Below are 21,782 nucleotides of genomic sequence, written 5' to 3'. Positions count from 1 at the left end.
ACAACTTACTAGTGGAACTAAAGATTCGCTTAGATAAAGTTAGATACCTACTATACAGATTTAATTGAAGTTGGCAGCATCTTTGTATTTACATTAGTAACATTCTACAATTGTGATCCAGCGAGAACCAGTATTTGCAACAATTATTTTCATGTATCTTTATGATTTGTGTAAAATGTCACTTACTAAAATTAGTTAACTCACTGTACCATTTTGATGTGCTCGTATCAAGAGTAAGAAAGAGTAGATAAACTGATTGCAATTCGGACGTGTATTTCATGAGTTTGATTATGATGATGAGCGTGACTTAAAAATCTTAAAATTGCCTTAATAAAAAAATCTAATTATTGCATGTTGTAATAAATTAATAATAATAAAACGAATTATTTGGCGTAATCGACTAATCGTCTTAGCGCCACCAAATATATGTCGCGGAATAACCATTATTGAATAAATTAGGTATCATATATTTTTTTGCCATTTTGCACATTACTCATTTCAGATTTCAGTCGATAGCATTAAAGAACTATTGCAAATAATCTACCAAACTGGAAACACTATAAATACTAGTGTCCGACCGAAGGTTCGGTTTCGGTTTCGGTTTCGGCCAGTTTCGGCCAAAAAATCATGTTTCGGCCGTAGTTTCGGTTTCGGCCAAAAAACGGCCGAACCTTTCGGCCGGGCCGAAACATACGCAATGGTACTTCGTTCTATGAAACTAAACTATGTGACAAAGACCAAAAGTTGTGGAACAAGTAGGACAACAATATTAATACATATACAGATTTTTATGTATACAGAAATTAATCGGTTTATTATTAAACACAATTCTACTAATGATGAACGGTCGACGCAGTCTTAAGAGGCTGTCAATACCTAAAACGCGCACACTGTCTAATTGTATCGTAGGTAGTAAATGAGATAGCACTGTCGCATGTTACTGGGCCTGGGCAAGGGAATAATAAGAAAACTCATCATCTTCCTCGCGTTATCCCGGCATTTTGGCCACGGCTCATGAGAGCATGGAGTCCACTTGACAACTAATCCCAAGAATTGGCGTCGGCACTAGTTTTTACGAAAGCCACTGCCATCTGACTGACATTAGAACCGTTTAATGGTGATTTTAAGACCAATCTTTGTAATTATTTTCTATCGAGCCGATGTCGTTCAATCATGTATCGAGTGCGACGGTCTTAAAATATAATAAATATTAATATAGGTATAAATAAAATTTTTGCTTTACTAAATCAAATAGTTGTTCTTAAAAGAGGCTACCTGCGGTTTTCATCGATTTATGACAAGTTTTGAATCGTATCTCCTACTTTTGCACTACAGATAGATTTTTATAAGACAAACGGCTATCGGTTCTTCAATCTTTATCTCCACTATTGTCTACCGGATTTTGAAAGAAATTGATAGTATTTTATGATTTTTTTAAACATTGTCTAAAAGAACACTTTTTTTGTATCTAGATTGCTGTGAAGGAAACGAATTCTACATATTTGGGTTTGTCTTTGACGTGTCGTAAAACGTGTCTAGGGTTTTAATTTTAAACGAATTAACACAAAAGTTATGGCCAGAAAATCAGTTTTTTGGCCTTAAATTGTTCAACTTTGATGCCAAATATCTCGAAGACAATGAACTTTGAAGTAAATGTGGAATACTATATCTTAAAGCCGTTGCTGTTAATATGATAAGCTACAAAAAACATAAGAAAACTAAGGGATTCAGATCGAAGGTCATTGGCGTGGCGGAGCCCCTTAAGTAACATCAATTTCAAGGACATTGGGTGTTGACAGCCCCTTAATATGAGTTTAAAAGCGGTTTTATGACATTTTTTCCACGATTTTAACAAGTCTTCAAAAGTTTCGGTTTCGGTTTCGGTTTCGGCCGAAACTAGAGCCAAAGCCGAACATTCGGTTTCGGTTTCGGTTTCGGCAAAAAAACATGTTTCGGTCGGACACTAATAAATACATAGGTACAAATTAAATCAAAAGTAGCAGAACATACTCAGTTTTGATTCTTGTAGTAATTTGAAATACATACAATTTAAAGTTTCTGCTTTTTCTGAATAAAATTTCACACCAACATTACAATTTAGCCGAACTGAACGAGTGTCTCCCCTATAAACTTATTTTCAATGATAAATTATAAAATAGTACGCCACGTTTGTGTTTACAGGCAGCTTCAGTTCTGTAGGTTTAGCACAGGAGTGGCGCGACAGTATCTCGCCCGCGAGATAGACTACCCGTCTTTTTCTAACTGTATTAATTAGGGAAGGACGGGTAGTTATCTCGCGGTCGAGATACTGTCGCGCCACTCCTGTGCTAGGCCTACTGACAAGTCAAGTCACGGACATCTTGGAGGATGCTGACTGCTGAAATAGTTCATTCGTAAATGTCTTATATAGAAACTTACTTTTAACTTCAAGGTGCAACATATTTTAGTTAAAATAGCTATTTTACAAAGAATAAAGTATTTTGGTTTGTTACATTTTAAAGGAAACACTAAAATATGGTACATGCTGGAGTTAAAAAGTTTATTTTTTATATAATTATGATATTCATATCGTTTTCATTTATAGTTTGGCAAGCCATTTACCTCAGTAAAAAAGGCAGCAAATTAAAAAAATGTCGACGCGAAGGGTTGTCCTCCCACACAAAACTTGAGTTTCGCACTTTTTTCTACTGACAAATCGGGTTTGCCAGTGTATATGTATTTAATTCCAACAAACCTGCACCTTCAATCCCAGATGCTCGCGAGCAACGCGACCATCACAAACTCCGAGACGAGCAGCAAGCGTGCCAGCGCGCACATAAGTACAGGGTGGCCAAATAAGAGGTATACACTTTATTTCTGAAATTTTATTCTATAAAACATAAAAAATATTAAGTATTCCTTGTTAAATATAATATGTACGGTCAGCAATTACACATGGAAAATAATGTCAGACAAATGTCCACCTCTAGCAGCATGGCAGATGCGAACCCTTTTCATTTTTCACACATTTCTGGCGTTATCTCAGCGACAGTGTTTCGAATATTTTGTTTTAATTGCTGAAGGTTCGTTGGCCTATTAGCATAGACACGTCCCTTTAGATAGCCCCACAGAAAAAAGTCAGGAGCTGTTAAATCAGGCGATCTTGGGGGCCAGTCAATGTCACCGTTTCTCGAAATTAATCGACCGGGAAACGTTATTTTTAATGTTTCTATTGTTTTTAATGATTAAAACACGTTGTTCCGTCGTAAAACGCTCCATTATAAATTTGCCGTATCTACACAAACTAATTTTCATGCAATAACTGTCATATTTACCGCCAAAATAAAATGGCGGCAAAAAAAAGTTGTATACCTCTAAGTTGGCCACCCTGTACAAGGGAGGGCCACTCCTAATCGCACTCGGCGGACAGCGGATGTCATACGTCGACCTCGACGTCGCTGTTGGCGTCGAGCGCGGGCTCGGAGCGCGGCGACTCGTGGCTGTCGGGCGAGACCGCGTACTCGGCCGGCGAACTCGCCTCATCGCCGTCCGACGCGGGCAGCTCCTCGTCCATCATTATCGTCGCCGGTAACGAGGCTGACACTTCTTGCAATTGACTTGTGTATACTGGAATAATGAACGGTGAAGTTGTATTGTAATTACAGATGTGCAAGTTGCGGAAAAATTCCATAAAATTATGTAAATTCTTGGAAATTTCATGAAACTTTCACTAGGAAAATGGGAAATTTAAATTTAAAATGGGAAAGTTTCAATTCTCATACAAAAATGTAAGAAATTTTCCGAATTTTTCCTACGTTAAATTTCCGAAACATTTCGCAATTTTGGAAAGTTTCCTTAGGCACATCAGTAATTGTAATCTTAGCTTTTGAGGAGGTAACATAATGTGGTGTAAATAATGATACGCGCCAAAAAGGGAAGGTTTATTTAACCTTCCTAACATAACCTTCGGGGTATATAACACTGATATTTTTAGAATAAGCCATGTAGGATTCTGATGTTTCACAGCATACATGAAATTATGACATGGTTAATTTTGTAAATGAGCTAAATGAAGATTAATATCCTTAATGTTCTAATTACTCCTGATGTAGTTAGAACTGAATACTTTGTATATATATATATATATATTATTTATATATAGATTATATGTTTATGTAGTTAGTAAACAGCGGTATGTTTATGTATACGTATATGTATATGTGTATATAGGTTTATATATGTATAAGTATGTTTATAGTTTATGCGTATTTATGAGTAGGTAGTACTGGTTTTCTCTTTATTTATTGCTCTCGCCTTCCTTTATGTGTATCCAAAATTCTTATATTGCTATTTGTCCATATTAAATTGTCTTTCACCTGTTAGTGTTTGATCCTTTCGCATTTTCTCAAAGGTTAGCTGGAAGAGATCCCTTTTAGGGATAAGTTCGCCTTTGTACATAACATTCTTATTTTTGTTTTGTTTTTGTCCGTTTTATGTAAACCTGTTTATGTGCAATAAAGTGACATACATACATACATACATTAATATCTATAGGCTAGAAACGGCTTTGGACAGAGTAGTGTGGTGGTCTTTGGTGTCGGAGGCCAAGATCTACTTCGGGTTGTTGCGCCACGGCAGTAAGTAAGTAAGGTACATTCCGTATATTTATTAAAAGTAGCAAGTTGTTTTCACATTTTATAAAGAAAGGCTGGTCTTCTTTTTTAATTAAATTTCAAATTGTATGTGCAATTCGTAGCATATTAATTTTTATTTGTAACATACCCTTAATATTAGATGGTTTGAGGTCCGTATTGAAACTGAGGCTCTCCTCCATGGCTTCCATCGTGAGGGTGTCGGGGTCCAGGCTGTCCATGGAGCCGGAGCAGGACGGGGAGCTGTCCGAGTTCATGTTCAACTGCAGCGTGTCTAACTGAGGTATGTGTGGTCTCACCTGAAATTCATACAAGTTAAACTGTTTAGACAACAACGGTTTTACTCACTTGAATTTTTAGTCGCTATTGATGACATATTTCGGGCCCTTCAGGGGTCCTTCCTCAGGCTCGAGTGCTCGCGGCGGCTGCAATTCGTGCCAAGAAGGGCCCGAAACATGTAAGTGAGTGAAACCGTTGTCGTCTAAACAGTTTAAAATATGTCTCATGAAAGTTTAATATCGGTTCATAGAAGTTATCTAGTTACAGTTTACAGAATAACTTGCCAGTTTCCTTATTAGTAAGTAGTTTTGTCCTGATTAGTAAAGGCTTATTTATGATTCAACTAAACAAGCATTTTAATTATTCCATAAAAACACAACCCTAATATAGAGACTTCAAGACTTATCTTATCATTAGATCATCATTAGATTAGATCAAGGTTCCTCAAACAAGTCACACAGCAGAAATCAAAGTTCCAAACATTAAAACCAAAATTAATATTAGCAAATGATTACCTTCATCCCATCTGGCCTATGCGGGTTCCGGCAACCTTTACACTTGCACTCGGTGCATGGCTTGCTCTCCACATAGCACGGACACCTCTGCCCGCAGCATGTTAGTTTGCCAGGCGTAGCCGTTGCGTTGCCACATCTGCAACCTTTCCGTTTGCTACTCGCCGAGCTGCGGGTGCGGTTTGATGGCTTCTTAAACCCTAATTGATTTGACTGCAATGATAAAACACTAACAATTACAATAACTCTGCGAAAATAAAACTTCAAAACATCATGACAAAATAAAATACAGTAATTTTATTGTAAATAAAGATTACAATAAAAGCAAGATCAAAGCATAAAAGATAAAATTATAAGGATAGACATCCAATAACTAGACATTTATATATACCAACAACTATGACAACCAAATAAAATTTGTTCAATTGTTCTAAAATTTTTGTTTATTCACCTTACTTTCCCTAGGGGCTGGTTCACTTGGGGAAGATGAATCTGTTTCATCAACCGCTTTTCTCTTAATAGTAATTTTATTGCCAGAGCCAGCATACATCACAGAGTAAAGAGGAGACCCATTGGACATTGCTCTGGAATTTGGGGAGTCCTTACTGGAGGATCTTGTTTCTGTATTACTAGATGTGGAGGCTGCCTGTGTTTGTGTGGAAGCAGAGTTTGTGTAGACACAGGGAAGGATGCTGTAGGCGGACTTGGACAGGCCCGCCGTGCTCTTGTAGTCGTCGGCAAAACCCGCGCCCTCTTGTATCAAGTCGATAAGCCCCGAACTCGCTACTGTGCCCCCGTTCACGCCTGCCGCCACCTCGTCCTCCTCCAACAGACTCTTGTAAACGTCCGTACCCATAAAATATTCACACAACTTCTTGTAACACTGTAGCAGAATCCGTAACTGCAAATTTTCTGCATAATTATCGTAATCCTTACACCAACTACAAGACGGTTTTAATTTCTTTCTCCCGCCTTTACACTTTTTACACACGTGATGCTGACACCCCGAACTGGTCGGCGTGTAAGGTTCTTTAAGCAAATTACCGCAAACTGTACAGGACAAAGATTGCCGCAAGTATGGAACTAAACGAAACAAATCCGTCCACGAAGACTTATCCGCCGCGTCGGCTAGTATTATGAGACGGCACGTAGAAACGTATAGACTGGTAGCATTCATCTTCATTTATTGTATTTTTGCGGTAATAAGCAAAAACAAATAAAGAAAATTGATTGTTTACAACGAAAACTCTAACACAGGTTGTACAGTGCCGAGCGATGCGCTTCTGTGGTGTCTAATTTGACAGCTGGATGACATTTGTCAAATAGCAAGCTATTTGAGTTAAATAGAATGACGCTAAAAATAAAAACTCACGAACGAAAAATGTTTAAAATCATACATAAAACATTTAGTATTTTTACACATATAATCAATTGAGTTTTAAAAGTACATTTCATACGTTTCATACTTAAGAAAATAACATAAACAGTCATAACGTTAAGTTTACTTTATCAACGTTTTATAAATTATACCGAATAGTGTTTATTATTGACCTTTCTCAATATTTGGCAAACCCACTTTGTCAGTAGAAAAAAGCGCGAAATTTAAATTTTATATGGGAGGACAACCCTTTCACCTACCTTGTTTACAATTTGAATATCACTAAAAGAAGGTATGTTTAAGCTGAAATTTACTTAATTAGGGCCTATACAGACGGACTACAACCCGAGTGCAATTTGTGCCTAATGGGAACTGCACGTCGACTGCACGCCAACTGCAACGTCGGCATAATGGCAAAGAGAATTTGCACTCTTTGATAATGGTTAGTCCTGGGTTAGTCACTTAGTTAAGTAAGTACTTGCTTACTACTTAGGTAGGTACCTAACATTTGTAATCTTAAAATACAATCAAGAACATTTTAGTCACAGGTCAGAAAACTGGATACCTACCTACCTACATTAAGTATAAGAACTGTAATTTTGATTTGCGTTTCTAATTGTATTTCATAGGTAACCTACCTACTCAGTTTTCCTAAGAAAGAAACCTATTAGCGGTTTGTTGTACAGATAGATTACTTAATTATACCTATATGCTCATTAACGACATGAACAATTCTCATAAAATACGTTTCTTATCACACTGTTGACACCAAATCAGAACAAAGATGTCATTACTTATCGAGCGCAAGAACTCTAATAAACACAATTGTTTAACCAATCGGGGCATTTAGATATGACTGTCTACCTATTCGGTATCTGGCCCAAATGAGTGAATACTTATAGTGTTTATTGTCTCACGAGTTTCGTCGCGCGTTAGCGGGTCTGATAAAAGATACGGCAGCAGTATCAGTCGCTCTGCCGAGTATTGTACACCTCCGCGCCTTGGTAAACTCCAAGAGCATGGACTAATTGAATCAATTGAGCGAGTCCCTCCGCCTGAGCTGATTGCGTTCGGGGCTGCGAGCGTGCCTTCCAGTGTTGTGCTCAATGTGATATTTCTGTGCCGTTAAACAGTGCTTTGGAGTTTGTGAAGTTTCGAAAGAGTGTGGAGTTCATAATGTACAGGTAATTTGTATATTATTCAGATCAGCGATTGGCCGGGATTATGTTTTGTTAAACAGGATTCATGTGTAGGTAACTATTGTGCAATACCACAGTTGGTTGAGAAGTTCTTAATTTCGCCAACTTCTTCCAGACGTAGAGTGGAAATTGTCTACATACGAGAGGAATTAATGGTGTGAACTTGAAAACGGACATTATTTTACACATGATATCACTAAGGTACCTTACTAATCACCTATATCTCAAGATATATACCTACAGCTAGGTAACTATTTCAGTAAATAGGTACATAGGTAACAGCTGTTCTATTTAATTCATTTAAAATTAGCGTAAATTAAGGAGCGGATTTAGACATTTTTTTAAACAACCGCGGTTTAACTTGTGCTCAGAGTAGCAGTAGTAGATCTACAAGAAGGTTTGTTACCGATGAACTATTAAGTTATGGCTCGTAGAATGTTATTGTACCTAAACGCGTTACAGGACATCATCTACCAACTTTTTCGATGCGGCGAACGCGAATTATTAATCCACTACACTCACGAGCAACTAAATTACCCGTTTTCGTGGCTCTACAGTCTACACTCTAGTGCTACTAACTTACGGATATGAGGAGCGACAAAATTAGCAACCTATTTTTTCCATTTATTGTACAGTTGACGTCAAAGATAAGTTTTACATTTTTCGCCTTAATACAAATAAGTAAGGGGCAAAAGTGTTAACATAGCTTTGACGTCGACTTTGTACTCTACATAATAAAATTAAAGGATGATTAAAGGAATTAAATTGCTGACATCAGTTTATTATTATTTTAACTTAAAATATTTAGGCATAGAGGCACCTCATCGTTTCTTAATGATGCAATTAAGAAAGAAGCAATTATTAAAATGGCTGTTAATGTAGTGACGTACTAAGAATCTATTATACCTACCTATTTAAACAAATTTAAATTATAACTGTAGTTATAGCCGATAGGACCCTCGATAAGTTACGGATTCTTCATTAAATACTTGTCCGTAAATAAGAACAAAAAACTATACTCATCCCTTTCTTTTGGGTGCTAGTACTAGCGTAAGACAGTATGATTCCCTCTGTCTATGGTTAAATGAGACAGTCCCTGGCCAAACTATTAGTAGGTCCCTGAGAAGCAACATTCAAACCTGCACATTCAAACTTAAAAAATCTGTTCATCCTCGTGGGAGCCTGGGGTCCGCTTGGCAACTAATCCGAGTAATTGGCGTGGGCACTAGTTTTTACGAAAGCGACTGCCATCTGAACCTTCCAACCCAGAGGGTAAACTAGGCCCGTATTGGGATTAGTCCGGTTTCCTCACGATGTTTTCCTTCACCGAAAAGCGACTGGTAAATATTAAACGATATTTCGTACTAAGTTCCGAAAAACTCATTGGTACGAGCCGGGGTTCGAACCCGCGACCTCCGGATTGCAAGTCGCACGCTCTTACCGCTAGGCCACCAGCGCTTCAAACTTAAAAAAATCTGTTATTGATATAGATATACATAATACATAAATACTTAAATACATAAAATACCCTTACCGGGATTCGAACCTGGGATCTTCTGCGCCGGGAACGCAGTTCGAGCGCCAATAGTCAGAGAATTAAATGGTGCCTTTCACTTGAGTTAAACACTTCACTTTTCATTTCGAATACGAGGAAACTAAAAATACAAATGTGCATTTAAAAATACCGCTAAGAATAAGTATAAACTTCAGGGCTATAACCGCGAAAATCGCGAATTGCGGGCATCTGTCTCTGTCTCTCTAATCACGCCTTCATTGGAGTAAAAGAGAAAGATCCCCGCAATTTGCGAAAATCAGTTTTCGCGGTAGCCCCTTTGTAGTATTTCTTGAGGGTAGGTACTTTCAATTAACAATTTAGGTAAAAATATCATTATTATTGGATCGAATGGGTAGTTCATAACGGGCCTTTTTTGAAGTTGGTTAATTATCAGAATGGAAACTGTAGGTACAAAAATTCAGCATACCTAGTAGTTAAAAACTTTATAACATGTTGTTTATTTCCTTAGGAATACATAGATATCACACTTTCATGGCATTGATTCATGCAAAGAAAATATGAATCAAATAATCTTATCAGCGTATTCTTAGATAAATTAGGTAAAAATGTATGAATTACATCTATGATCTAGATAATAACAATTCTTAATATATTTTTCACTTTTTTCATATTAAAACTAACTGTAAAGGTACATACCTATCAACAAGTTATACCTAACTTGTAATTAGCATCAACAATTGAAAAACTGGACACAAAGAAAGTATACCCGGCCCCATCCCGAAGGATAAAAAATAGAAATCATATTGCGGCTCGTTTCTCGATAAATTATTCTTAAGAACACTCCTTATAATAAGGGACGCAATCAGCGTTTACGCCACGAAGCGTCTCTTTATTGTATTTGTGATATGGTTAATATTGGTGTAAGCACCAAGTGCACTAAGGTCCCTTCTTACATGGAACTACACATATCTAAAGATTCTAAAGGATAGATCGATCGTATTTCGATTAGTCCCATCGCGCTGGGCGCGGGCGCATCATAAAGATCAATCAGACAATTGGGACCGCCACGCATGATGCACAGCTTATGTATTCACTCAGCATTTTATCATCCTGTGTTCGCCTTAACTTGACTCCGAGATCTTTGACAACTATTCGTAATCAGAGATCAGTTTAGACTGGTTCCACTGAGGCAATATGCTCAGTAAGCGCTCTAAATAGCAGCGCAGGAGTGGATCTGACAATGCGCAGCTTCCGTTTGATTGGTTCAGTAACTTTATTCCAGAATACCACAGGGTGTGCGTCATTTTCGATCAATTTCTATTTTGTATAGGTTTTTCTATTGGGTTTTGTGAGTTTTAGATCGAGAATATTTTGTTTACTATGTATATTTAATAAATTAATATAAAACATAAAATTATTTCACATCAAACTTATAGAAAAAAGGATTAGGCAATAAGGGTCACAAACAAAAATTGGCCATAACAAGTAGCTGGTATTGTGCCCAAATAATGCCCAATATGTTTCTAGTCTAATTCTAAGATAAATTACAAAATAAAACCTAAAGTTGCCTGGGGCATCGTCCCCAGGACGCTTGCTGCGTTTCTCCGCTGTATTGCCAGACAGCCGCTGAGCGAAATATTCGCCCGCCCGAAAGTCGCCAGACACCCAGACAAGTTTATTTGAAATTTCTTTCACAGCTTGTCTGGTGTCTGATGACCATGGTCCAAAAGTTTCGACTGCAAGCGCCCCAAATATGTATTTGTCTTTTAAAATGCATATTTGCGGCGGTTGTTAAGTTGGGCGTCTTCTGCTACCGTCCCCGGTTTCCGAGCCGAGCACTGGACATGGGATGGGGCCAAGGTGTCCACGCAGGTCACATCCCACGCCAAGGGTCGCCCCAAAAACCAAGGCACAATCCATCGGGTCGCTTCCCATCTGCCGCTGACAAGCCAACTGGTTCGAGGGTTGCCGGTATGTTCACTGTGCCGAGAGCTCTGCGGATCAGCGTGCCTACCGCGAACCACGTTCGACGTGTTACCTCCCTGTCACACTTACGTACGAATTTACAAGTGCGACAGAGAGGCAACACGTCGAACGTGGTTCGCGGTAGGCGCTCAGATCATTAAGCGCCGAGTGCCTAAAATTTCGGCCCGCACTCGACTGGCAGTATAGTCCATGGCGTCTAACATTCCCAACATTCATTAGCTACAGCACAGTTATACCTGGATTTTCAACAGATTTTACTGTTTAATTAGGCACTTGAAATAAGAAATGGTTTGATATATGTATAGAAATAGAACTAACCAAGGAAAAAAAAATATGAAAGAAAGATGGAAGAAAGTACAAAATAGAATTTCATATCTTAGACTTAGACGGAGAATACAAGACAAGTACCTACTTTCATAATACTGTGTCCCTATTATCAAATGGGTACTTGATAAGACAAAGAAACATACTCAGATTAAACATTATTGTTCTGATAGTTCCAAGTACATCTGTCGCAAAATTATCCTAGAAGTAATTGGTCAAGAGCCACCAATTAAACTGGATTAAATTGACCTTAACAATTAACCGACAACTGAGACAATCCCTGGAAGTCTTAGTAATACTCGGCAAGGGCTTACTCAGAGTTCAATTTGAAGATCCTTGAATATTGCGATTATTTTGAAGATTAAACTACGATAACTTTGATAAGAACTAGTGGGTTTTAGTTTAACAATCGGTTTGGCAATTGAAGGCTAAGATATGAGAAAACACAAAAATGAGTTAGATAACTAATCAATACAACACCTAGGTACCTACTAATTAATGATTACTCTTTAAGTAGGTATCCTAGATCAAGCTTGTCTGTAAAAGGAAGTTGAGTTTGAGAAAACCCGACTGATTGCATAAATAATGCAAGGCTCGGAAAGATGCCCGTCAATCTGAAAATAAAACCCTGTTCCGTACAACCACAGAAAAGGGGTTGGTCTGTGCGTACAACAGAGACATATGTCAACGATTAATTTATTAATATGCCCCAATGACGTCCGTAGACTGTAAATAAAACTCATTTTTCTACTCCAGCACTTAAATGTGTCAATTAAATGACTGACAGTGATATCTAAAGCAATGTCATTTGAATGATTTGTCTATAGGCTCATAAGATGACTGCTAGCAGTCATCTTATGAGTATAATACAACTGCTTTATTTTTTTTAAAGATACCTACAAGTTCCGATCATCTTGATTGAAAGAGGTATGTTTTCATTTACAATAACTCTTTTTTTTTTTAAATAATAACTCAATTTTTTTTAAATAATAACTCTTTTTTTTTAATAATAACTCTTTTTTTTTTTTTTTTGCTGCAGCTGTCATAGAAAAAGTAATGTATGCAACAGCTCATAATTGGTTCTTAAAATTCTCGGGTCTTTTTTTAACCGCCTTCAAAAAAAAAGGAGGTTCTCAGTTTGACCCGTATGTATGTATGTATGTATGTATGTATGTATGTATGTATATTTGTTCGCGATTATCTCGCGTTTGGCTGAACCGATTTTGATGCGGTTTTCAGAAAACTGTTTCTTACATTCTGGAGAAGGTTTTAGTATACATAGATCTGAGCTGATGCTGAACCCTGGTTGTACCTAGTGGAACTCAGGTTTGGTGCAACATAGGCTCACGCTGTTTTGGTCATCCGACACGCCTTGATGAGCACTTGGGAGAGCAGTAACCAAGATAGAGCTGATGCTGAACCCTGGATGTACCTAGTGGAACTCGGGATGTACCTAGTGGAACTCAGGTTTGGTGCAACATAGGCCCACGCTATTTTGGTCATCCATCACATCATGATCAGCACTTGGGAGAGCAGTACCCAAGATAGAGCTGATGCTGAACCCTTGCTGTACCTAGTGGAACTCAGGTTTGGTGCAACGTAGGCCAACGCTATTTTGGTCATCCGTCACATCTTGATGAGCACTTGGGAGAGCAGTACCCAAGATAGAGCTGATGCTGAACCCTTGCTGTACCTAGTGGAACTCAGGTTTGGTGCAACATAGGCCAACGCTCTTTTGGTCATCCGTCACATCTTGATGAGCACTTGGGAGAGCAGTACCCAAGATAGAGCTGATGCTGAACCCTTGCTGTACCTAGTGGAACTCAGGTTTGGTGCAACATCGGCATACTTTGTTTTGGTTAACCGACTTGTCGTCGTGTGCCTATGTTGCAGAGTTCCACTAGGTGGGTCGATGAACTTTTTTCTAACTGCCTTTAAAAAAAGGACGTTCTCAGTTTGACCCGTATGTATGTGTGTATGTTTGTTCGTGATTATCTCGCGTTTGGCTGAACCGATTTTGATTCGGTTTTCAGAAAAGTGTTTGTTACATTCTGGAGAAGGTTTTAGTGTACAGTAGGTACATGGATGGTTTGAAAAACCAATTGGACCCGGTAGGTGGCCATGCTATAATTTATGTTGCTGAATCCGATTTAGATAAAATAGTGGGAGTGGGAGTCGGACTCGGACTCGGACTGGGACCGGGAATGGGAGTGGGAGTGGGAGCAATATACTTACAAATCGTTTAGCACCAAAACGTCATATTATGTTGTGTCGCGATTATCATCGAGTTAGGCCATCACCAACATTGGTAGGTAGTTACTAACCCAAAACTAAATGGAGAGCCTAACAAACTAGTATTTTAGCCTAAAACCTAAAATAAATGACGTACCTACCTATCACTAAAAAGTATAAAATAAAATAAAATAAATAAAAAATAATTGAGAAATTAAAGATAAACAAAAATAAAACCAAAATAAAATAACTTAATATAATATCTTTTTTAAAAAAAGGGAACCGCCTTCAAAAAACCAACCCACTGAAAAGTACAAAATAATTTTTATATGGCACCCCTTTTCGTGTCCAGTCCCTATCCCGTCGTAAAGCAAATTTTTGCCAAAAAGTAATTAATACCTAATAATAAGAAAATTAATAACCATTCGGGTAATTACTTAGTTTTTGAAGGCGGTGCCAAACCAACAAAAACAGTATTTACTACCAATCAGAAAAAAAATACGAGTACGTAGTACCTACAAGAACTAAATTAATGAGTAAACTAAGTATGTCTTTATAATGCAAGTAAGTGCAGCGTTCTTTGTTGTCTAAAATATCGGTTCTCAAAAATTTTGGTTTGGCACCGACTTCAAAAACTAATTAATTACCCGGATGATTATTAATTTTCTTATTATTAGGTATTAATTACTTTTTGGCAAAAATTTGCTTTACGACGGGATAGGGACTGGACACGAAAAGGGGTGCCATATAAAAATTATTTTGTACTTTTCAGTGGGTTGGTTTTTTGAAGGCGGTTCCCTTTTTTTAAAAAAGATATTATTTACAAAACTCGACTACGTCTCGTTTTGTAACTTCGACCCTTGAATTTTAAGAACCCTTATTATATCACTGTTGCATAAACTACTATTATTATATAATAAGTGGTATAAAACGAAAACTAACTAGAATTAAAACAACTAAAACTAAAAATTAAAAATGCCTAGACTGTAAATGTAAACTTGTAAAGGAACATTTTCGACTCATAAATGGGTCCTAAATTATGGTTAGATATGTTTTCAAAGTGACGGACGTTTTTTCGAGATTTGTTCCGAGCCTTGCATACTTAGACATAATTATTACTTTAAGGTCCGTCAAATCGGCTATAAAAAGTTCCAAAGAAACAAGACATACCTACCTACATAAATATACCTACCTCATTCGGAAATCTCTTGATCATTAACCGGGTTAGGTACTTACATATGTTAGTTAACTTCACATCTAACCAGTGATTTACGATTTACGTAGGTAAATCACACTGCCTATTTTCTATAAGGGCCGTCATATTATTGACATATCTTGAGCTGTTATTAACACTTTGTCATTATCAATGTTAGTATGTCTCACAACAGTTTAAATTCGATGTCATTAACACTATTCGAATTTGATAAAATGACCTTCTGTAATGTTAAAAATCTAGATAAGATTAGAGAGAATTCAGTGTCTTCAGTGTATAAAACATGGTGTACCTAAATAAGCACATCATGAATCGTCCTGCTGCCGAAACCGCCAAGTCCAAACTTTATCACTTTAAACAGTTTAAACAATCCTTATCAATCTAAACACACTGACGAAATGAAGTGCCATCTTTTGAAAAGTACTTAATAAGTTTAACACATCGCTGCAATAGTAGGTCATGGGCAAGTGATTGATCTAAATAAGGCAATTTCAGTTTATCGCAAACGATAATTATTGATCAATATTTACTATTACTTAAAACATAGTTGTATGTAATACAAACTAAAATACTTAATTTAATCCGGATAGGAAATTTAATTACAAATTTTCTTGAATTATCAATTTAATTTTCTCAGAAAGCGTACCTAAAATGTCGTGATCGCCTTTGGTGTATGCCTACCTACCGCTACCCTATCTACTTCGGAGAAGTACCTAATACATAACTTAATTTAACATGTCCTATCAGTCATGTTACGGCTCTACAATTGGAGCTTAGTCGTAGGCGAAGAATACATAGATCTACCTATCGAATGAATCTAATTCTTTGGGGAAATTCATTTTGTAGCATTTCATACAGTACATAAGCATTAAATACCGCCTAACTACCTATACCATTGTAGACAATCATTTTACTAATAATTTATAGGTAAATTTCAGCAAAATATAGGTTCCTACACCAATGACACCCCATCTACATATATTGGTAGGTAATACCACTAATACCCCGTTCCGAACTTTCTCAGTCGTCCAGTTGTTTTATGATGCCTTCCTAGTTGCAACCGGAAATTTTGTGTAAAAAAAAATAGTACACATTATTATGGTGTTCGGCATTGAGTCATGCATATGTGTAGGTATACTTCGATATAAATCTAGGCAGTAAAACCATAATGCAACTGTCGTCAACAACAACAAAGCAAGTGTCACTGCGGAGAAGCGACGGGGACAGGTATTCACATAAGGACACTTGTCTATCATGGAAGCATACACCATGTGAACCAGACCCTCAGATTTGCAGGACCCGTATGTAACCGTAGATTGGAATAACTGGTACATACAGCGCAGCGAAGAACTGGCTCGTTTTAACATTTGTACTGGTCACGAGGATGCCACTCATTACCCCACACCACATTATTATTGCATTACTTAAACCGTCTAATTTGATATTAATTTCGCGACCATTATTTTCATTATCTCTGCTGACATAACATTAAGAATAACTAAGCTATTTTACAATGTCACCGCTCAACGTGACGGAAAATTATAGGTGCGGCGAGTAATACGCACCGTGAATGATATTTTTCAGGGAACTGTTTCCGTCTCTCTGTTATTCGTCATCATTGTTCAAAAATGCTGTTGTCAAAATTTAGGCAGATGCGTACTTTATTATTATCTTTGTGAATCATGATTTCGAGTTTAGTTAGATTTAGGAAGAACATAATAAGTAGATAGCGACATGATCAGTCATACCTTCATACTTTGGTATTCGAAATGCTACAGTATGTCAGAACCCCTAGTGTAAATTGCATTCGATAGGGTACCTATAATACATAGCATCAGAGTTAATTCAAACAATTATCCAATGTCACTAAAAATATTGAATTGCACCGCAAAACTGAATGGTAGAGAAGTGGTAGGTAAAAATTTGCTAATTAAATAAATAATGTAAGTATAAATTCACCTGTGAATTCGCTGTACCTCCCTATTTGTACCTACGTGCTACATGTATGCCTACAAATATTTCAGACTTCTTAAATATTTACTACTTCGAGTCTGAAATGCACCTTATTTAAATGATAAACAACTATAGAATAAGCAAGTGGGTATTTACGTATGTATACTGATTTACTTTATCTCTTATCACTCTTATCAGTTCTTGTGAAAGAAAAATCTAATCGCATATATCCTACTTATATTTTTTCACCTCAGCAGCTCGAACAAGGGTACTTTGCTACTTAAAAACAGTGAGCAAAATCGCATTTTGCTCATTTTGTCTCACTCAGTGAGCAAAATGCGATTTTGCTCACTGTTTTTAAGTAGCAAAGTACCCTTATTCGAGCTGCTGAGGTGAAAACTTAATTGTCGGTATATCTTAAGAAAACATGAGTGAATAGAGTTAACTGATGAAGAAGGAATACATTTTTCGGGTTCTCTAATATGTTCTCACTGCTGAGGTGAAAAGTTTTGTGAACTACACGAGATCAAAGTTATTTACATCTCGTGCGCTTTTGAGTCCCTTACTACGCTCAAGATTCTAAATTAGATTCACTCGCTACGCTCGTGAATCTAGTATAGAATCTTTCGCTTGCACGGGACTCAAAATAAGCACTTGAAGAAATATCAAACTTTGATCTCTTGTTGTACAAATAACTATTGACCCCCATTTACACATCGTGTAGGTAGTACCTACTAAATAGGTACCTATATACTTAGTACATATATTGAACATCGTGTATAACGTAAAATTAACACGGTTAATAATGTTCTAGATAGTTAACTTGTACAAGTTGTACATATTAGGAAAACAATAGATCAGTCTATTCTCGCATACCTATTCGTATGTACCCTAATATTATTAGGTGTAGTAAAAATTCTTAATTTCTACAAGTATTATAAATGTGAAAGTAACTGTGGCTGTCTGTCTGTTACCTCTTCACGCTTAAACCGCTGAACCGATTAAGATAAAATTTGGTATGGATGGAGATAGTTTGAAGCTCGGGGAAGGACATAGGTACCTAGGGTAGTTTTTAGGGTTCCGTACCCAAAGAGTAAAAACGGGACCCTATTAGTAGGACTCCGCGGTCCGTCTGTTGTCACCAGGCTGTACCACCACTCATGAACCGTGATAGCTAGACAGTTGTAATTTTCACAGGTGATGTATATTTCTGTTGCCGCTAAATATAACAACAAATACTAAAAACAAAATAAAATAAATATTTAAGTGGGGCTCCCATACAACAAACATGATTTATTTTGCCGTTTTTTGCGTAATGGTACGGAACCCTTAGTGCGCGAGTCCGACTCGCAGTTGGCCGGTTTTTTATCAATCATCATCATCATTCGAGGCAAACGAAGTAGCAAATAAATAAAATAGTCGTAAATGATTTCTTATTTTCTATTATGTCTATTCATTCTAAATTATAAAGCTAGGGTTTCTACAAAATATGTTAAGATTGTTAAAGTAACCTACTACCTTTCACATGTTCCCGCGAACTATCAACAAGGACAATGATGCGTTCAATGAGTCAAGTCTTACCGAGTATTTACTTGTGTAGGGTCACGTATGATAACCCCAGCCAAGAACACATCTATGTAGGCATGGGTGCGTTACTGTGGAGGGTAGAGTACTGTGGAGTGCGACCCTACGACCTCCGTCTTACAGATATAATATAAGTCCCTTACCTACTTATTACCTCTCTATAATGAACAATCCCATTTAAATGATGGAAACGATGATATATTAGAACATAGCAGCAAAGCCAATAATAATATAATGCGTATTTTTTACAGATGAATAATGATAGGGCAACCATTAATCATGCCTTAAAATGGCAATTAAACCTATGTACCCATCATAATTAAACTAATTTGGAAGGAAAAAGGGGAAGAGAATTAACAGAAAACGCTTAGAAATAAATATTACTTATTTTCAGAACAACCTGCACTTTTCTGACGCTGGCTGCCTTGTTGCACTTCAAGGCAATAGCAACGGACACCAGCGTCGAGATACAAGAGCTGAACGGGCTGGTGCAGCCGAAGCGGTGTTCTTACGAGTACGCACACGGCTACTATGGAGCCTCCTGCGCCAACTTGGAGCTGGACAGTGTTCCCAACCTTAAAGGAAGCATAGAGGTAAGCTGTCTTACTCTTAATCACCTTAGAGCCAGTTGGCATGGAATGTGTTATATCTTAATTAGGTACCTCGACCCGAACCTTACGTATTATCATCAAAATGGCGAAATTATACACTTGGAAAATTTTAGGAAACTTCTCATATTTTTGTGTAGGAATCGAAATTTTTCATTTCCAAAAAGAAAGTGGACAGTGTGGACACAGAAGTGTTTCCTCTTTGTCACTTTGCTGAAATTTCCGAGATTTTTTCAATTGTTTAGAAACTTTCAGCAATTTGCACATCTTTAAGTGTCTTACATTTTTCGCGTAGGTACAAATTCATGAACGTAAGTTTTTATGCCGTATACCTACCTACGTCTAAAATGCGCACTTAAAATAGAATGTGAAGGTGTTCTTTTAATGAGTAACTACTTACAACATCTTAGATCTTAACTCGTATTTTTGTTGCAGGTCATCGACTTCAGAGGAAACAGAATAGGGCTACTAAAAAAAGAGACATTCGCCGTGTACACAGGCCTAATATTGCTCTACCTCCCCGATAACTACATGTTTGGCATCGAAGAAAATGCTCTATCCACGTTAACTTCCTTAGTGAGCCTGGATTTATCAGGCAACAGAATCCAAACACTACCAAACTCTATTTTCCAACTACCCTCGTTAAAAAAATTACAGCTTAACGGTAATCCGTTGATGCAAATGGATGGACAGTTTAATGCTCTCTCTAGGCCAATAAAGGCACCTTTACAATATTTAGACATGTCCGGCTGTTCGCTAGCAAAAATATGGAACTGGGGTATCCTACCTCAACTAACTTTCTACAATATTTCACACAACCCTCTCGCAGACCTGGAAATGTCTCACTTCGTGGACATGTGCAAATTGATGAAGGTTGATTTGACGAAGTCTGTTGACAGAGTAAGGCTGTGTGACCTGAAACCGACAATCGCGTGGCTGAAACGGAAACGTGTAGACTACTTACTATTGGATGACTCGCACGTGAGGCTGGCGTCTTTAGGTTGGTATGCCGTTTAATTATTTATAGATTAAGTTAGTTACCTAGATCACGGTTAGCCAACTTACAATAAAAATAAAGTAGGTACCTTTACATAGTTAAACCAAACTGTATGTCAAAGGTAATAGTAATAGTTACACTTTATTGCCAGTACTTAATAAATAATACCTACTCCTCTTACGTAAATTTGTAAACTCATCTTACCTACGTTGCTGGTGTCTTGGTGCAGTTGAACAAACATGCCCTCATTTTTACAACTTATCGAGAAAGAATTGTTTAACTATGCCGGGACCTAGATAGATACTTTAGTTTATAATATTTACACATTGAATTTTAATTACAGAGTTCGCGTCGTGTCCAGAGAGCGCAATTTCGAATGATCTCAACCACACACACAACTTGTGTCTGGCAGCTTACAGGGTATGTTTATTTATTTCTTCTTTTGTTTTGTGTTTTACAATAAATTATAATACCTACCTAAGGTTTTATTTCGCTGTAGAATAGGTATCCCAAAAAACAACCAACTTAATATGTCAGAATACACAGGTGGCCTACTCAGGGCCCAGGATGTCAATCGTTTGCGCCGTAGCGATAGAACCGCCAACATGGAAGAGTATCTGAGAGAGATTACCGTTTCGTTCGCTACGGCGCAAACGATTGGCATCTTGGCTAGACACCCTGCTGTGAGGTGGAAAACGTCGTCATCGATTTAAATAATGTTTCTACATCAGACCTTCCGTGGGTGACTTTCTATGTTACTATATTCCTATACTTATCCCTACAACAGTGGAACACAGGCGTTCCATTAAATGGAATTTTGTGACAGAGCCATTTCTTTAACTTCTAGGTCTAGATTTACTTGGTCCCATTCTATACCCAATGAATACGAGTATCTATTAGAACATATGTTTATCATTATATCCAGGAGCCAGTCCCCGAGTCCCGGCCAGGCCGACGCACGTGGGCGAAGGTGTGCGGCGGCCTCGCAGGCTTCCTTGTGGGCTTCATGCTACTCCTGTACGTGTTCCACCGCTACAACGTGGCCAAGACCAAGCGGGCCAGCGAGAAGAAGCCCCTGCCCAAACAAGGCGACAAGCGCGCGTCAGAGTTGCTTTTAAATGATGCGTCGTCCGCCTAGTTGATGTCGTCCAGTCTCGCCGGCCAATCGCCAGTTAACTAAGGCCCCCTTCACCCACTTGCACCATCCCGCTAAGGGCCACCCCACATCTGGCGTTTTTCGGGCGTCGGCGTCGGTCAGCGCTATGGAAAATGACGTCGCTGCGCAGTTGCGTCGACGTTGCGTCGAGCAGGGGGCCGATTTTTGAAATTCGACCGCTCGATTTCGTGTATTTCGTTCAGTAATATCACCA

The 21,782-nt window shown here is 37.9% G+C and overlaps 2 protein-coding genes across 2 annotated transcripts; one reads left to right on the top strand and one right to left on the bottom strand.

The window, feature by feature from the left end:
• Window positions 1-3,381: 3,381 nt before the first annotated feature.
• On the bottom strand, window positions 3,382-6,780 carry LOC134647613 (E3 ubiquitin-protein ligase MSL2). Its single transcript, XM_063501970.1, has 4 exons — window positions 5,874-6,780; window positions 5,426-5,635; window positions 4,762-4,930; window positions 3,382-3,606 (listed from the first exon to the last, which is right to left on the bottom strand). Exons 1-4 carry the CDS (start codon window positions 6,603-6,605, stop codon window positions 3,416-3,418), a joined length of 1,302 nt encoding a protein of 433 aa, XP_063358040.1. The 5' UTR covers window positions 6,606-6,780; the 3' UTR covers window positions 3,382-3,415.
• A 968-nt stretch (window positions 6,781-7,748) lies between these two features.
• Window positions 7,749-21,576, top strand: LOC134663154 (uncharacterized). The gene is made up of 5 exons (XM_063519502.1): window positions 7,749-7,984; window positions 19,202-19,400; window positions 19,851-20,415; window positions 20,756-20,832; window positions 21,338-21,576. Exons 1-5 carry the CDS (start codon window positions 7,977-7,979, stop codon window positions 21,548-21,550), a joined length of 1,062 nt encoding a protein of 353 aa, XP_063375572.1. The 5' UTR covers window positions 7,749-7,976; the 3' UTR covers window positions 21,551-21,576.
• The last annotated feature ends 206 nt before the right edge of the window (window positions 21,577-21,782 follow it).

This window comes from Cydia amplana, chromosome 4 (assembly GCF_948474715.1).
Source record: "Cydia amplana chromosome 4, ilCydAmpl1.1, whole genome shotgun sequence".
Taxonomy (NCBI): Eukaryota; Metazoa; Arthropoda; class Insecta; order Lepidoptera; family Tortricidae; genus Cydia; species Cydia amplana.
The sequence above is the reverse complement of the archived record's forward strand: the minus strand, read 5'-3'. Positions and strand labels throughout refer to the sequence as shown.

Coding starts and splice junctions, on each gene's coding strand:
- LOC134647613 (XM_063501970.1), bottom strand. CDS start 6,605: ATGAAGATGAATGCTACCAGTCTATACGTTTCTACGTGCCGTCTCATA. Junction 5,636..5,873: donor CAGCCCCTAGGGAAAGTAAG/GTGAATAAACAA, acceptor TTATCATTGCAG/TCAAATCAATTAGGGTTTAA. Junction 3,607..4,761: donor CAAACCATCTAATATTAAGG/GTATGTTACAAA, acceptor TCATTATTCCAG/TATACACAAGTCAATTGCAA.
- LOC134663154 (XM_063519502.1), top strand. Junction 19,401..19,850: donor ACCTTAAAGGAAGCATAGAG/GTAAGCTGTCTT, acceptor TTTTTGTTGCAG/GTCATCGACTTCAGAGGAAA. Junction 20,833..21,337: donor TGTGTCTGGCAGCTTACAGG/GTATGTTTATTT, acceptor CATTATATCCAG/GAGCCAGTCCCCGAGTCCCG.